General features: G+C 50.3%; 1 protein-coding gene across 2 annotated transcripts in view; it reads left to right on the forward strand.

Annotated features, from left to right (window-relative positions):
• The first annotated feature begins 11,337 nt into the window (after window positions 1-11,337).
• The window catches only part of DRC1 (dynein regulatory complex subunit 1), a 311,083-nt gene continuing 306,224 nt past the window's right edge, over window positions 11,338-16,196 (forward strand). The window contains exons 1-2 of one of the 2 annotated variants that reach the window (XM_063914977.1): window positions 11,338-11,682; window positions 15,677-15,820. In XM_063914977.1, coding sequence (XP_063771047.1) covers window positions 15,696-15,820 — 125 coding nt within the window. In that variant the 5' untranslated portion in view covers window positions 11,338-11,682; window positions 15,677-15,695. The remainder of the gene's footprint in view (window positions 11,683-15,676; window positions 15,821-16,196) is intronic. The other variant, XM_063914976.1, reaches the window with a different exon arrangement.

Genomic DNA, 16,196 nt, shown 5'->3' on the forward strand with positions numbered 1-16,196 from the left:
CAAGAAGATCACATATTTATTAGTTTATTCATATGGATGTTGTATAAATAATTTTTAAGGCATACCAAATAAAATTTGTAATTTTAAGATTAATAATTTTTCATCAGTATATATTAAATTTTTCTCGTTACCTCAGACAAGAGTGCTTCCAACCAGGGTTTTTTTGGTCTTCCTTGTGGTCATTTTCATGATTTGTGTCAAATTTTTTATGTAAGGAGTCAACACTTGCACGTAATTCCTTCCATAAGTCCATCCACTCAGGTGTCTGCCCCGCAGGGGGTGACATCACATTTATAGGCATCTGCTCCGCCTCCACATAAGTCTCCTCATCAAACATGTCGACACAGCCGTACCGACACACCGCACACACACACAGGGAATGCTCTTAAAGGAGACAGGACCCCACAAAAGCCCTTTGGGGAGACAGAGATAGAGTATGCCAGCACACACCAGAGCGCTATATAATGCAGGGACTAACTGAATTATGTCCCTTATAGCTGCTATAATATTTACTGCGCCTCAATCTGTGCCCCCCCTCTCTTTTTTACCCTTTTCTGTAGTGTAGACTGCAGGGGAGAGTCAGGGAGCTTCCTTCCAGCGGAACTGTGAGGGAATAATGGCGCCAGTGTGCTGAGGGAGATGGCTCCGCCCCTTTTTCGGCGGACTTTTCTCCCGCTTTTTTCTGTATTCTGGCAGGGGTAATTACCACATATATAGCCTCTGGGGCTATATATTGTGGTTATTTTGCCAGCCAAGGTGATATTATTGCTGCTCAGGGCGCCCCCCCCCCCCCACAGCGCCCTGCACCCTCAGTGACCGGAGTGTGAAGTGTGTATGAGGAGCAATGGCGCACAGCTGCAGTGCTGTGCGCTACCTTGGTGAAGACTGAAGTCTTCTGCCGCCGATTTTCCGGACCATCTTGCTTCTGGCTCTGTAAGGGGGACGGCGGTGCGGCTCCGGGAACGAACACCAAGGACGGGTCCTGCGGTCGATCCCTCTGGAGCTAATGGTGTCCAGTAGCCTAAGAAGCCCAAGCTAGCTGCAAGCAGGTAGGTTGGCTTCTTCTCCCCTTAGTCCCTCGTTGCAGTGAGCCTGTTGCCAGCAGGTCTCACTGTAAAATAAAAAACCTAAAATATACTTTTTTTCTAGGAGCTCAGGAGAGCCCCTAGTGTGCATCCAGCTCGGCCGGGCACAGAAATCTAACTGAGGTCTGGTGGAGGGGCATGGAGGGAGGAGACAGTGCACACCAGGTAGTACCAAATCTTTCTTTTAGTGTGCCCAGTCTCCTGCGGAGCCGTCTATTCCCCATGGTCCTTACGGAGTCCCCAGCATCCACTAGGACGTTAGAGAAAAAGGGGACGCTGTCTGCCGTAATGTGTAAAAAAGGGGACGCTGTCTGCCGTAATGTGTAAAAAAGGGGACGCTGTCTGCCGTAATGTGTAAAAAAGGGGACGCTGTCTGCCGTAATGTGTAAAAAAGGGGACGCTGTCTGCCGTAATGTGTAAAAAGGGGGACGCTGTCTGCCGTAATGTGTAAAAAGGGCACGCTGTCTGCCTTAATGTGTAAAAAGGGGACGCTGTCTTCCATAATGTGTAAAAAGGGGGACTGTCTGCTGTAATGTGTAAAAGGAGCTCTACCTGGTGTAGTGGCGCTACTGTGCAGCGTAATTTGAATAATGGAGACTACTGTGCACCGTAGTATGAATTGCTATTATTTTGTGGCCACGCCCCTTCCCTGTGAAGCTACGCCGCTATATATTTTTTGCTCGCCTATGGCGCGCACTGCCCCTATCTTGCATGGGGGGGCGCCAATGCCGTTTCTTGCACACAGCGCTAAAATGCCTAGTTACGGCACTGGTCAACAGTTTCCAGCTGTCTCACTGCAATCTCTGACACCTTGGGGTAAATTTACTAAGCTCCCGATTTTGACCGAGATGCCGTTTTTTCATCAAAGTGTCATCTCGGTAATTTACTAAGCAATAATCACGGCAGTGATGAGGGCATTCGTAATATTTTGAAGTCCTAGGAAAAAAATCACGAATGAATACACCATCGGTCAAAACGCGGCTGTTTAAGTATGAATCTCGGTCATTTACTAAGAAGTGCAAAGCAAAAAAAAAACAAACACTGCCGTGAAAAATTACAACTCGTAAAAAAGTGCTAAAAAAAAACAGACCTTTTTTTTTTATTCGTGATTGGATAGGCATGCACGGATCCATGAGATCCGTGCATGTATATCAGTGGGAAGGGGTGGGAAAGTGTTAGTTTTCACAAAAAAAATTGCGTGGGTTCCCCCCTCCTAAGCATAACCAGCCTCGGGCTCTTTGAGTCGATCCTGGTTGCAGAAATATGGTGAAAAAATGACAGGGGTTCCCCCATATTTAAGCAACCAGCATCGGGCTCTGCGCCTGGTCCTGGTTCCAAAAATACGGGGGACAAAAAGAGTAGGGGTCCCCCGTATTTTTAAAACCAGCACCGGGCTCCACTAGCTGGACAGATAATGCCACAGCCGGGGGTCACTTTTATATAGTGCCCTGCGGCCGTGGCATCAAAAATCCAACTAGTCACCCCTGGCCGGGGTACCCTGGGGGAGTGGGGACCCCTTCAATCAAGGGGTGTCCCCCCCAGCCACCCAAGGGCCAGGGGTGAAGCCCGAGGCTGTCCCCCCCCATCCAATGGGCTGCGGATGGGGGGGCTGATAGCCTTTGTTGTAAAAGAAAAGATATTGTTTTTAGTAGCAGTACTACAAGTCCCAGCAAGCCTCCCCCACATGCTGGTACTTGGAGAACCACAAGTACCAGCATGCGGCGGAAAAACGGGCCCGCTGGTACCTGTAGTACTACTACTAAAAAAATACCCAAAAAAACACAAGACACACACACCGTGAAAGTATAATTTTATTACATACATACACACATACATACATACTTACCTTATGTTCCCACGCAGGTCGGTCCTCTTCTCCAGTAGAATCCAAGGGGTACCTGTTGAAGAAATTATACTCACGAGATCCAGGGGTCCAGGGTCCTCGGGGAATCCAGGTGTAATCCACGTACTTGAAAAAAATAACAAAACGGACACCCGAGCCACGCACTAAAAGGGGACCCATGTTTGCACATGGATCCCCTTTTCCCGACTGCCAGAAACCCACTCTGACTGATGTCTAAGTGGGTTTCTTCAGCCAATCAGGGAGTGCCACGTTGTAGCACTCTCCTGATCGGCTGTGTGCTCCTGTACTGAGTGACAGGCGGCACACGGCAGTGTTACAATGTAGCGCCTATGCGCTCCATTGTAACCAATGCTGGGAACTTTCTGCTCAGCGGTGACGTCACTTTAGGTCAACCGCAGGGCAGAAAGTTCCCAGCATTGGTTACAATGGAGCGCATAGGCGCAACATTGTAACACTGCCGTGTGCCGCCTGTCACTCAGTACAGGAGCACACAGCCGATCAGGAGAGTGCTACAACGTGGCACTCCCTGATTGGCTGAAGAAACCCACTTAGACATCAGTCAGAGTGGGTTTCTGGCAGTCGGGAAAAGGGGATCCATGTGCAAACATGGGTCCCCTTTTAGTGCGTGGCTCGGGTGTCCGTTTTGTTATTTTTTTCAAGTACGTGGATTACACCTGGATTCCCCGAGGACCCTGGACCCCTGGATCTCGTGAGTATAATTTCTTCAACAGGTACCCCTTGGATTCTACTGGAGAAGAGGACCGACCTGCGTGGGAACATAAGGTAAGTATGTATGTATGTGTGTATGTATGTAATAAAATTATACTTTCACGGTGTGTGTGTCTTGTGTTTTTTTGGGTATTTTTTTAGTAGTAGTACTACAGGTACCAGCGGGCCCGTTTTTCCGCCGCATGCTGGTACTTGTGGTTCTCCAAGTACCAGCATGCGGGGGAGGCTTGCTGGGACTTGTAGTACTGCTACTAAAAACAATATCTTTTCTTTTACAACAAAGGCTATCAGCCCCCCCATCCGCAGCCCATTGGATGGGGGGGGGGACAGCCTCGGGCTTCACCCCTGGCCCTTGGGTGGCTGGGGGGGGGGGACCCCTTGATTGAAGGGGTCCCCACTCCCCCAGGGTACCCCGGCCAGGGGTGACTAGTTGGATTTTTGATGCCACGGCCGCAGGGCACTATATAAAAGTGACCCCCGGCTGTGGCATTCTGTCCAGCTAGTGGAGCCCGGTGCTGGTTTTAAAAATACGGGGGACCCCTACTCTTTTTGTCCCCCGTATTTTTGGAACCAGGGCCAGGCGCAGAGCCCGATGCTGGTTGCTTAAATATGGGGGAACCCCTGTCATTTTTTTTCCCATATTTCGGCAACCAGGATCGGCTCAAAGAGCCCGAGGCTGGTTATGCTTAGGAGGGGGGACCCCACGCAATTTTCTTTTAAATATTTGACAGTGTTTAATTTAAAAAAAAAACAAAAAAAATGAACCCCAGCACGGATCACACAGATCCGGCCGAGATTCATTGTAAAAAAGTCGGCAGTGTTTTGCTAATCACTGCCGTAAAAATAGAAAAAAAACCACGAATGACATCGACATCGGAACAAAAGAAAAACCCGAATACGACAGCTTAGTAAATTAGTCGTAATCAATTCAAAAAGTTGCAGTTTTACACTTTCGATGTCATTCGTGATTGAACTTTGACCTGAAACGGGAAAATACGAATCTTAGTAAATTTACCCCCTTGTCTGCAGCCGGCAAATATGTCTAATGGAAGAGACAAGGGCTGGATTCCTGACGCATGAATCCAAATATAAGAGTACATTGCACAATATAGACGCATAATGGCGAATGGGCAGGAGTGATACCAGCTAAAACTGATTGTTACAATCTATTTTGGAACCAAACTAAAAAATGTAAATACACTATATTAAAAATAATAACTTGCTGAAGACATCTACCTGAGAACATATGCTATTGAGAAGTGATGCATTCAATTTGCTGGCTGTCGTGACTCGTGATACCGGTGGTCAGGTAACCGACAACGGGACCCTGGCAAAACAGGACTATTACCACTCATGGATGTCTACGACACCCATAGCATGGGAATAGATTCTGCGGCAAGCGCAGTGAGCCACCAAGCCCGCAGCGTGGCAAGCAGAGCGAGCCCGCAAGGCATCTCTTTGCCCTCGCCCCACTGCTGGCATTATGGAGGGCAATGTTGCCGCTGTCGGTATATGGACAGCCAGCATCCCACTCGCTGGGAAATCATACTGATTCCATTGAGAATTTAGTACAGTGAGGGGCGGGCAGATTTCATTTAGTACAGTGAGGGCAGATTTATCAATGGTAATGAGTAAAAACAAGAATATCACTTAGTTGTTAAATCTGCCCTTTGTTTTTTATTCGCAATCACTGACCAGACTGTGGCATCAGAGGGGCAAGCTATCAGTGTGGCCATGCTTAGAGCCTAATATGAGGTCTGTACTGTGATAAGTTTATGAATGGCGGACCAGTGACATCAAGTCGTCTTCATAATTCTAGAGTCTAATTCACCCAATAGCTGTCCAGAAATCAGCAAGTGAAAGCTTCAGCTCATGGGGTATCCAATTATAGCCGATACGTTTATTGCAGGTGAAAAAAAGCCGGATATCGCAATTAATGGGCGACGGTCATTATTGCGGTATTCTATTATAGGCCCTTTTCCTCATCCGAAAACAGACCCACGGTAGAATCATAATCTGCGATAAATGTCGGTATCGGGGGAATGAGTTTGTCGCACCGGAGCTAATAGATAGTCTTCGGTTATACAATTACCTGTGGTCATCGATGTCACAACTGAGGGCCTGAGCTGACGGAAGGCAGCCTCAGTTGTAGGGGCTGAGATGTACCGGAACCTGGGAGGTTGTATCAGACCCCTGGACATGTAAGTAACATGAAGAGAAACCGCCCGAAGGCGTGACCACGACAACTTGAGTAAAAGTCAATGATATTTATTTATGACAAACTCCATGCATCACAGTAGCAGTAAAAAGTAACATAAAAATCAGCAGAGAAATAATAATACAGTTCCTGGGTGCTACAGGGTGGCAGAGGCCACAGAGCTCTGGTGGTATGAGACAGTTCTTATTATCTGCAAGTTGGAAAGTCCTTACCAGGCTCAACTGTAGCAATGAGGAAAGCCCAGGGTCGTACCAGCTGGTGTTCCAGGGAAAGCTGGACTGCTGTAGATAAAATGCTGCTGTGGGTACTGGTTAGAACCAGACAGGTGTTGGCACGGAGTGGATACTGGCTGGAACCAGTTAAATAATAAATAAAGCTTGAGAGCGATGCAATGTAGATGAAATGTAGAATTTGAGAGCGGAGAAATAATAATACCGGTGGAGAGTGGTAAACTGCAGAAAGGACACCGGCCCTTTAAGAGAAGCTGTACACTGCTGGAAGCTGAGCTGGAAGCAGGTGATGTTGTAGCTGGAAACAGGTGAGTCCAGTATGGATCGGAGAGTCAGGCTACACCGCAGATGGAATGCTGGTGCGGGTCTCTATAGCAGAAGTCTGGAAACAGGAGCTGGAACCTGGAAGACATTCACAGAAGAGAGACAAACTGGAACTAGGTTTGACAACCAAAGCACTGACGCCTTCCTTGCTCAGGCACAACCTATTTATACCTGCAGCAAGGAAGGCATTGGCTAGGCAATTATGCAAATTAATAATACTGACAACGGATTGGTAGGAATGATCAGCTGACAGAATCCAAGATGGCTGCGCCCATGCAGACACTTGGAGGGAAGTTTGGATTGTAATCCATGTGGTCTGGAAAACAGTAATGGCGGCGCCGGCCACCGGAGACAGGAGACGCCAGGCTGACAGATGCACATCCAATCACGCGGACACAGCGGAGGCCGCGGCTGACGTAATCGCCACTCTGAATGCAGAAGCTCAGGGACGGCGGCGGAGGCCGCGGGAGACGCCATGCCAGATGTATAAGGCGTTACTGTGACTGCGTCCAGAGAGACAGGCGAGGATGCGGGAATGTGCACATCAGGATGACAGATGGGATCCGGTCCTGGAGCGCTGAGCCAGCCTTAGGAGGCATCTGATAGGTAAGAAATGGCGTCCAGATACCCGGATCGTGACAGCCGACAGCGGGTAATTGGATAACCCGTGGGTCTGCAACCTGCGGCTCTCTAGCTGCTGTGGAACTGCACATCCCAGCATGCCCTGCCTCAGTTTTAGCATGCCTTAAAAGCAAAACTGTGGCATGGCATGCTGGGATGTGTAGTTCCACAGCAGCTAGAGAGCCACAGGTTGCAGACCCACGGGATAATCCCTTAGTGGCCGTACCAATAGGACATTTTTATTGTGGACAGACATTACTACGTAAGCTGCCCATACCTGTTTTCTTGGGATGGCCAAGACTGGCCTCATTTCAAGTCCATGTCGAAGCCCATAACATGTTCCATCCTACACAAACAGTTTCTGCTATAGTTGGGTGATGTAACCATAGCAGAAGATGACAAAAAGCAATGAAGCTGACTATTGCTGAAAACAAGATACGGAGGGAGAACAGGACATCCCAATGGCTTTTTAAAAAGATAATGGGGCACAAGGTTTGTCTGTACCATGAAGGAGAGCAGACATGAATCTATTTGTTGAGTGCAGTGATCATCTATAGCTATAGGTGATAATTGGGGCACAGTAGATAATTGCGGCACAATATGACATACAACCTTTGTAGGTACACAAGTACAGATCAGAACTTATTTTTCACTGCAACAGAGCCCGGGCCACCAAGAGATTTCTTCTTGCCTAACAACTTAGTGCAAGTGCAAACTGCAGCTACACCAACTATGCCTGCCATGGAAAGTGTTGGACTTAGAGACTGTCTCATTAAATGCCCACAGTACATGCTCTGCTAAGGCAATTACATCCTATAAATCCAAGCTCAGAGGTGTATTTACTAAGCCTTGGATGGAGATAAAGTCAACGCTGATGAACAGCCAACCGGCTACTAACTGGCATGCCGCAGTCTGTGTTTGAAAATGACAGTTAGGAGATGATTGGCTGGTACTTTATCTCCATCCACAACTTAGTAAATAGACCCCTTAGTATGGAGACTCTTCCATGATGGGCAACTTAAGATCCTGGAAGACTGACCTGCTGACACCTAAAGAAGAACGAAAACAAAACGACCAAGGTCCTCAGCCACCAAAGTAGGTTCACACCTGGAACAATCCATCTTTATTTGGAATCAGATACAGTAAGCTGCCCTATCATTTCTGAGGTTGTGCTATGCTGCCTTAAACACCTCTGTATATTCATATACCACAAGAGTGCTCATACTTTCCAAAATTAGATATCAAGTAAGGAATTTCATATTTTGTTTAACATTTTATTTGCATCCAAGACTATATAAGTCTTCATTGGGATATAAAGCAACATGGAGGTTACATTTCCAAAAGCTGTAGGGTATATTTTGGTGGTTTTCACTTTGAGTTCTTCAGTTCCATTGACTGCAACCCCCTCTCCACCCACTGGGAAATTTACGCCCAGAGCTCATGTTATGTCCATACACTTATTTTCTATTGTACTGTTCTACGTGCGTGTTTTACTAGACTGTAAAGCGTATTAGGCTTCAGTTGATTTTTGTGGACATCAGAAGTCTAATCTATAAATTCAACAGAGCCTTGATATTCCAGTTTTCTGTGAAGCATAAATCATTCATCCTATCCTGAAGAGTCACCTTTAATAGAAAGAACGTTCCTTCAATTGAAAGGCACTTGGGTCAGGAGGTCCTTTATCACCCTCTCCTTGTGCATACTATTTTGCATAGACCTTCCAGGTCTTTGTATTGTCTGTGGCATCTTCTTTACAGGATACAAACATACTTTTTTATTTATATGATAATATAAAATTCCACCTCGCTTGAAGTCACTTATAGCATTGCCGAGCAGACAGTGCATGTCTGATATCAAGAGAGGCTCTTGGACCTAATAATCCCTAACACTCTTGCTTGGTAACCACCTACTCCCTAGAGGAATGGATCTATTTACTAAGCACACCCAAGGCAAAGCTGTCACTGCTGAGGTCCAGATATTGTTACTTATCCTTGGCCCTATTGCTCATGGAGTTCCTGAAATTCTCTGAGATGGGGTCTCAAAATTGTTTGCACCATAGGTAGAGGGACCAGTCCTGTGCTGACTAGCTTGGGACTGGTTTTCAGTATGGTATACTCTGTATCTCCCTGGTACAGCGGGATTCAGCCATGGTTTTCTAATGCTGGGGTTGGTTGAGGATTTGGAGAGGGTTACATGGTGCTCCATTTTTTACTTTATTTTAGACCAGGGCCATCTTAACCTATAGGCACCCTGGGCAGCTGCCCAGTGCCCCACAAATGTAGGATCCTCCGAGTAGGGGTAGGTGGTGGTGGTCACACAATCAGAATCAGTAGCGGATCTTGCTACGGGCACACAGGATTTTTGCCCGAGGCGCTGCTGCCGTGGCAAGATCCGCTACTGGTGGTTCCCCCCTTCCCCCGGTGCCAGTACTGCTGTGCGGTGCGCGATGAAGTCATTGCGCACCGCACTGCATTGTGGGAGCGGCACTTAGACACTAGGGGTCATGATTGATCTCTAGTGTCTATGCGGTTCTATGGGAGAGACGTCATGACGTCTCTCCCATAGATCAGAGGAGCGGCGCCAGCAGCCAGAGACGGAGAGCAGCAGCGGTCGGGCATCAGAAGCGGGGATGGTAAGTATTCATTTTTTTTATTTTATTTTTTAAAAGCGGCACAAACGGGGGCAATACTACTGGGGCCACAACTCTACAGGGGGCAATACTACTGGGGCCACAAACGGGGGCAATACTACTGGGGCCACAAACGGGGGCAATACTACTGGGGGCACAAATGGGGGCAATACTACTGGGGGCACATTGACCACTCCCCTTTATGAAGCCACACCCCTATTTTCACCCGGGGCGCCACAAGGGCTAGAATTGGCCCTGGGGGCAATACTACTGGGGGCACAACTCTACTGGGGGCACAACACTACGGTGGGCAGTCAGAGCCGGCCATAGGCAAACTAGGCAATTGCCTAGGGCATTTGATATGACTAGGGGCATCAGCAGCTTCTGCTGATTAAAATGATATGCGGCATGCCTATATTCTGTGCGTAGCATTTCATATGCAGATACAGCCACAGTCTCACACAGTATATAGGCATGCTGCATATCAGTTTAATTAGCAGGAGCTGCTTGTGCATCCTAGCCACATAGCTATGCAAATAAGATGCATTTTCATAAAAAAAGGTGCCCGACGTTAGCATTGAGGCAAGATTTATGAGGACACATCTGTATCCAAGCAGAGGCAGAGGTCACAGTGTTAGTGGCAGTGTGAGTGCTGTGTGCATGTGAGTGGGTTGGTTGGTTGTGCAGTAGTGTTCAGAATATGTGTAAGGAGCATTATGTGTGTCATGTAAAAATTATTTAATAATGTGCAACATATGTGTAAGGGGCACTATGTGCGTCATTATGTGTATAAGGGCATTAATAATGTGCGGCATATGTGTAAGGGAATTATGTGTAAAAGGGCATTAATAAAGGTTGTCATAATGTGTAAGGTGCATTATGTTTATAAGGACATTAATAATGTGTCTCATGTGTAAGGGGCATTACTGTACAGAATTATGTGTATAAATGCATTACTAATGTGTGGCATTATGTGTATAAGGTGCTCTACTATGTGGCGTTGCGTATAGGAAGGGCACTACTGTGTCGTCTAATGTGAATAAAGAGCAATAGGGTGTGGTGTAATGTGAATAAGGAGCAATTCAGTGTGATGTAATGTGAATAAGGGGCTCTACTGTGAGGAGTAACATTTATAAGGTCAAGTGATACTACTGTGGGATGTAATGTGAATTAGGGACACTATCGCATGATCAAATGTGAATAAAGTTGCAGTACTGTGTGGCGTAATTGGAATTACTATTGTGTGGCCATGCCCCTTGCCAGCAAAAACACACCCCTTTTTGGGCGGTGCGCCAAATGTGAGAACTGTTCCTATTTAAAATATAGGGGATACAAACACCAAAATAAGGACTGCTATGGGTGAGGGGTGATGGTGCTGGGAATGGGGTGCAGGGTCCGAGGCGGAACCAGCAGTGGTGCTAGGGGGCACCAGCCAAAATCTTGCCTAGGGCATCATATTGGCTAGGGCCGGCTCTGTGGGCAGTACTAATGAGGGCACAACTACAGGGGGCATAACTGACCACGCCCCTCCTCCACGATGCCACGCCCCCTTTTCCCCGCCCTGGGCGCCACACGGTCTAGATCCGGCCCTGGTGGCATTATTACTTCTTTCTGCTGCTGATTCCTCTCACAATGTAGCCAAGCATCTGACTAGACTTCCTGGTATATAACATGGTGTCTGGCACTCTATTACATGGGGAGCTGTGTCTGTCGGGTATGCGGGGGAACTAGAAGTCCCAGCATGACCCGGGGCCGTCTCTGATACAAGCAGGTGCATTACGTACTGAACTACATCTCCCGTCATGCGTCACGCTCAGGCCAGGACCCGCCACGCCTTCATACGTCACTCGCCGTGCGCCGCTACGCTCCCTGCCATGAGCTGTCAATTAGCAGGGGGGCGGGGCCTGCTGTAGCCGGCGTCTCCTAGCAACGGGACCCAAACAGCGGTGGCGGCTGCAGGAGACAGAGAGAGAGAGCGATCGGTGAGAGAGCGGCGCCCCCCCAGTTACCCCCCCTACACTCTGTACATACCCCAAGTTACCCCCGACACCGTATACATGCCCACATTTACCCCCCAACACCGTATACATACCCCCAGTTACCCCCCAACACCCTGTACATGCCCCCAGTTACCCCCCAATACCCTGTACGTGCTCCCAGTTACCCCCCAATACCCTGTACGTGCCCCCAGTTACCCCGCAACACCCTGTGCATGCCCCCAGTTACCCCCCAACACTCTGTACATACCCCAAGTTACCCCCGACACCGTATACATGCCCACATTTACCCCCCAACACTGTATACATACCCCCAGTTACCCCCCAACACCCTGTACATGCCCCCATTTACCCCCCATCACCCTGTGCATACCCCCCAGTTACCCCCCAATACCCTGTACGTGCCCCCAGTTACCCCGCAACACCCTGTGCATGCCCCAGTTACCCCCCTACACTCTGTACATACCCCAAGTTACCCCCGACACCGTATACATGCCCACATTTACCCCCCAACACCGTATACATACCCCGTTACCCCCCAACACCCTGTACATGCCCCCATTTACCCCCCAACACCCTGTGCATACCCTCAGTTACCCCCAATACCATGTACGTGCCCCCAGTTACCATGCAACACCCTGTGCATGCCCCCAGTTACCCCCCTACACTCTGTACATACCCCAAGTTACCCCGACACCGTATACATGCCCACATTTACCCCCAACACCATATACATACCCCCAGTTACCCCCCAACACCATATACATACCCCCAGTTACCCCCCAACACCCTGTACGTGCCCCCATTTACCCCCCAACACCCTGTGCATACCCCCAGTTACCCCCCAATACCCTGTACGTGCCCCCAGTTATCATCCGACACCCTGTACATGCCCCCAGTTACCCCCCTACACTGTACATACCCCAAGTTACCCCCGACACCGTATACATGCCCCCATTTACCCCCCAACACCGTATACATACCCCCAGTTACCCCCTAACACCCTGTGCATACCCCCAGTAACCCCCGCCGACACCCTGTACATGCCCCCATTTACCCCCCAACACCTTGTACGTGCCCCCAGTTACCCCCCAACACCCTGTGCATACCCCCAGTTACCCCCCGACACCATGTACATACCCCCAGTTACCCCCCAACACCCTGTGCATACCCCCAGTTACACCCCGACACCCTGTGCATACCCCCAACACCCTGTACGTGTCCCCAGTTACCCCCCAACACCCTGTACATGTCCCCAGTTACCCCCGAACACCCTGTGCATACCCCCAAGTACCCCCGACACCCTGTACATGCCCCCAGTTACCCCCCAACACCCTGTGCATACCCCAGTTACCCCCCGACACCCTGTGCATACCTCCAGTTACCCCCCCAACACCCTGTACATGCCCCCAGGCACCCCCCCAACACCCTGTGCATACCCACAGTTGCCCCCCAATACCCTGTACGTGCCCCCAGTTACAACCCAACACCCTGTGCATACCCCCAGTTACCCCCCGACACCCTGTACATGCCCTCAGTTACCCCCCAACACCCTGTGCATACCCCCAGTTACCCCCCGACACCCTGTACATGCCCCAGTTACCCCCCGACACCCTGTACATGCCCCAGTTACCCCCCAACACCGTATACATACCCCCAGTTACCCCCCAACACCCTGTGCATACCCCCAGTAACCCCCGCCGACACCCTGTACATGCCCCCATTTACCCCCCAACACCCTGTACGTGCCCCCAGTTACCCCCCAACACCCTGTGCATACCCCCAAGTACCCCCGACACCTTGTACATGCCCCCAGTTACCCCCCAACACCCTGTGCATACCCCAGTTACCCCCTGACACCCTGTGCATACCCCCAGTTACCCCCCGACACCCTGTACATGCCCCCAGGTACCCCCCCCCCAACACCCTGTGTATACCCCCAGTTGCCCCCCAATACCCTGTACGTGCCCCCAGTTACAACCCAACACCCTGTGCATACCCCCAGTTACCCCCCAACACCCTGTACATGCCCTCACTTACCCCCAACACCCTGTGCATACACCCAGTTACCCCCCGACACCCTGTGCATACCCCCAGTTACCCCCCGACACCCTGTGCATACCCCCAGTTACCCCCCGACACCCTGTACATGCCCCCAGTTACCCCCCCAACACCCTGTGCATACCCCCAGTTACCCCCCGACATCCTGTACATGCCCCCCCCAGTTACCTCTGATACCCTGCACATGCCCCCTCAATTCCCCTGATACCCTGTACATGCATCCCCAGTTACCCCCGATACCCTGTACATGCCCCTAGTTGCACCGCTACACTCTGTGCATACCCCCATTTACCCCCGATATCCTGTGCATGTCCCCAGTTACCCCATGACACCCTGTGCATATTCCCCCAACACCATGTGCATAGCCCCAGTTACACCCCTACACCCTGTACATGCCCCCCTAGTTACCGCCCGACACCCTGTGCACACCCCCAGTTATCCCCCTACACCCCATGCAAACCCACAGTTACCCCTACACTCTGTGCATACCCCCAGTAATCACCCCGACACCCGTACGCACCCCCAGTTACCACCCGATACCCTGTGCATACCCCAAGTTACCCCTGATACCCTGTACATGCCCCCCCAGTTACCCCCAACACCCTGTGCAAACCCACACTTCTACACTCTCTGCATTCCCCCAGTAACCACCCCACACCCCGTGCATATGCCCTCAGTTAACCCCGGGTACCCTGTACATACCCCTATTACCCCCTTACACTCTGTACATACTCCCTGTTACCCCCTTACACTCTGTACATACCCCGAGTAACCACCCGACACCTTGTGCATGCCCTCAGTAACCCCCCAACACCCTGTGCATACCCCCTGTTTACCCCCCTTACACTGTGCATACCCCCAGTTACCCCCACCACCCTGTACATACCTCCAGTTACCCCCTACACTGTGCCTACCTCCAGTTACCACCCACCACCTTGTGCAAGCCCACACTTACCCCTACACTCTCTGCATTCCCCCAGTTACCCCCCCCACACACACACACACACTGTGCATACCCCCCAGTTACCTCCCACGCCCCATGCAAACCCACACTTACCCCTACACCCTGTGCATACCCACAGTTATTCCCCTACATCCCGTGCAAACCTACACTTACCCCTACACTCTGTGCATTCCCTCTGTTAACCCCCACTCACCCCCTTACCACCTTGTGCATTCTCCCAGTTCCTCCCAAAACTCTGTACATACCCCCAGTTACACCCCCCGGCAACTAGTACAAACCCCCAACCCCCAGTTACCCCTCAACACTCTGTACATACCCCAAGTTACAGCCCCGGCAACCTGTACAAACCCCCAACCGCCAGTTACCCCTCAACACTCTGTACATACCCCCAGTTACACCCCGGCAACCTGTACAAACCCCCAACCCCCAGTCATACCTCAACACTCTGTACATACCACTAGTTACACCCCGGCAACCTGTACAAACCCCCAACCCCCAGTTATCCCTCAACACTCTGTACATACCCCCAGTTACACCCCGGCAACCTGTACAAACCCCCAACCCCCAGTTATCCCTCAACACTCTGTACATACCCCTAGTTACACCCCGGCAACTAGTACAAACCCCCAACCCCCAGTTACCCCTCAACACTCTGTACATACCCCCAGTTACACCCCAGCACTCTGTATATACCCCTATTTACCCCCATTACACCATCACCCTAACACTCTCCACATAACCCCCATCATCCACAAAGTCTCACCATAACACAGAGTGCCCCCAAATCCACTGACGTTCACTGTAACACTCCACACAGCTTGGGAACCCCCAAATCTACTGACTCATCTTATCACTCTGCATATAGCTGGCCGGTCCCTCTGATGGTTCTCAGCAGAGCATTGTCCATACTACGTTCCCTGCCACACACCTGAATTCTCCCCCCTCCTGTTACAGGTACTGCCCCATAGGCACCATGAGCTTGGTCTCAGAAGGCGAGGAAACGGCCAACACTGGCCCATCACTGGACTCTGAGGACCAACAGGAGAGGATTGTGGCCCGGAGGCTCCGTATCGCTGCCAGGATAGAAGCCAAAAGATGGTGAGAAGCAGCCAGGGCTCCCACCACCGATGACCCGTAGTTTACTCAGGTTATAGTTCCTTCTAGGTCCCAAATAAGGCAAAACAGTTGTAGGGACCTCATAACACGTCACATTGGGAAACGAAGTGTTGTGTGTTGTACTGGACCTGCTGCCTACACACCATGTTGCGTGCTGAACCATGATGGGTGAGACGGTAGCCGTGCTGTGTGCTGAACCATGATGGGTGAGAAGGTAGCAGTGCTGCGTGCTGAACCATGATGGGTGAGAAGGTAGCCGTGCTGCGTGCTGAACCATGATGGGTGAGAAGGTTGCCGTGCTGCGTGCTGAACCATGATGGGTGAGAAGGTTGCCGTGCTGCGTGCTGAACCATGATGG

Source organism: Pseudophryne corroboree, chromosome 4 (genome assembly GCF_028390025.1).
Source record: "Pseudophryne corroboree isolate aPseCor3 chromosome 4, aPseCor3.hap2, whole genome shotgun sequence".
NCBI lineage: Eukaryota > Metazoa > Chordata > Amphibia > Anura > Myobatrachidae > Pseudophryne > Pseudophryne corroboree.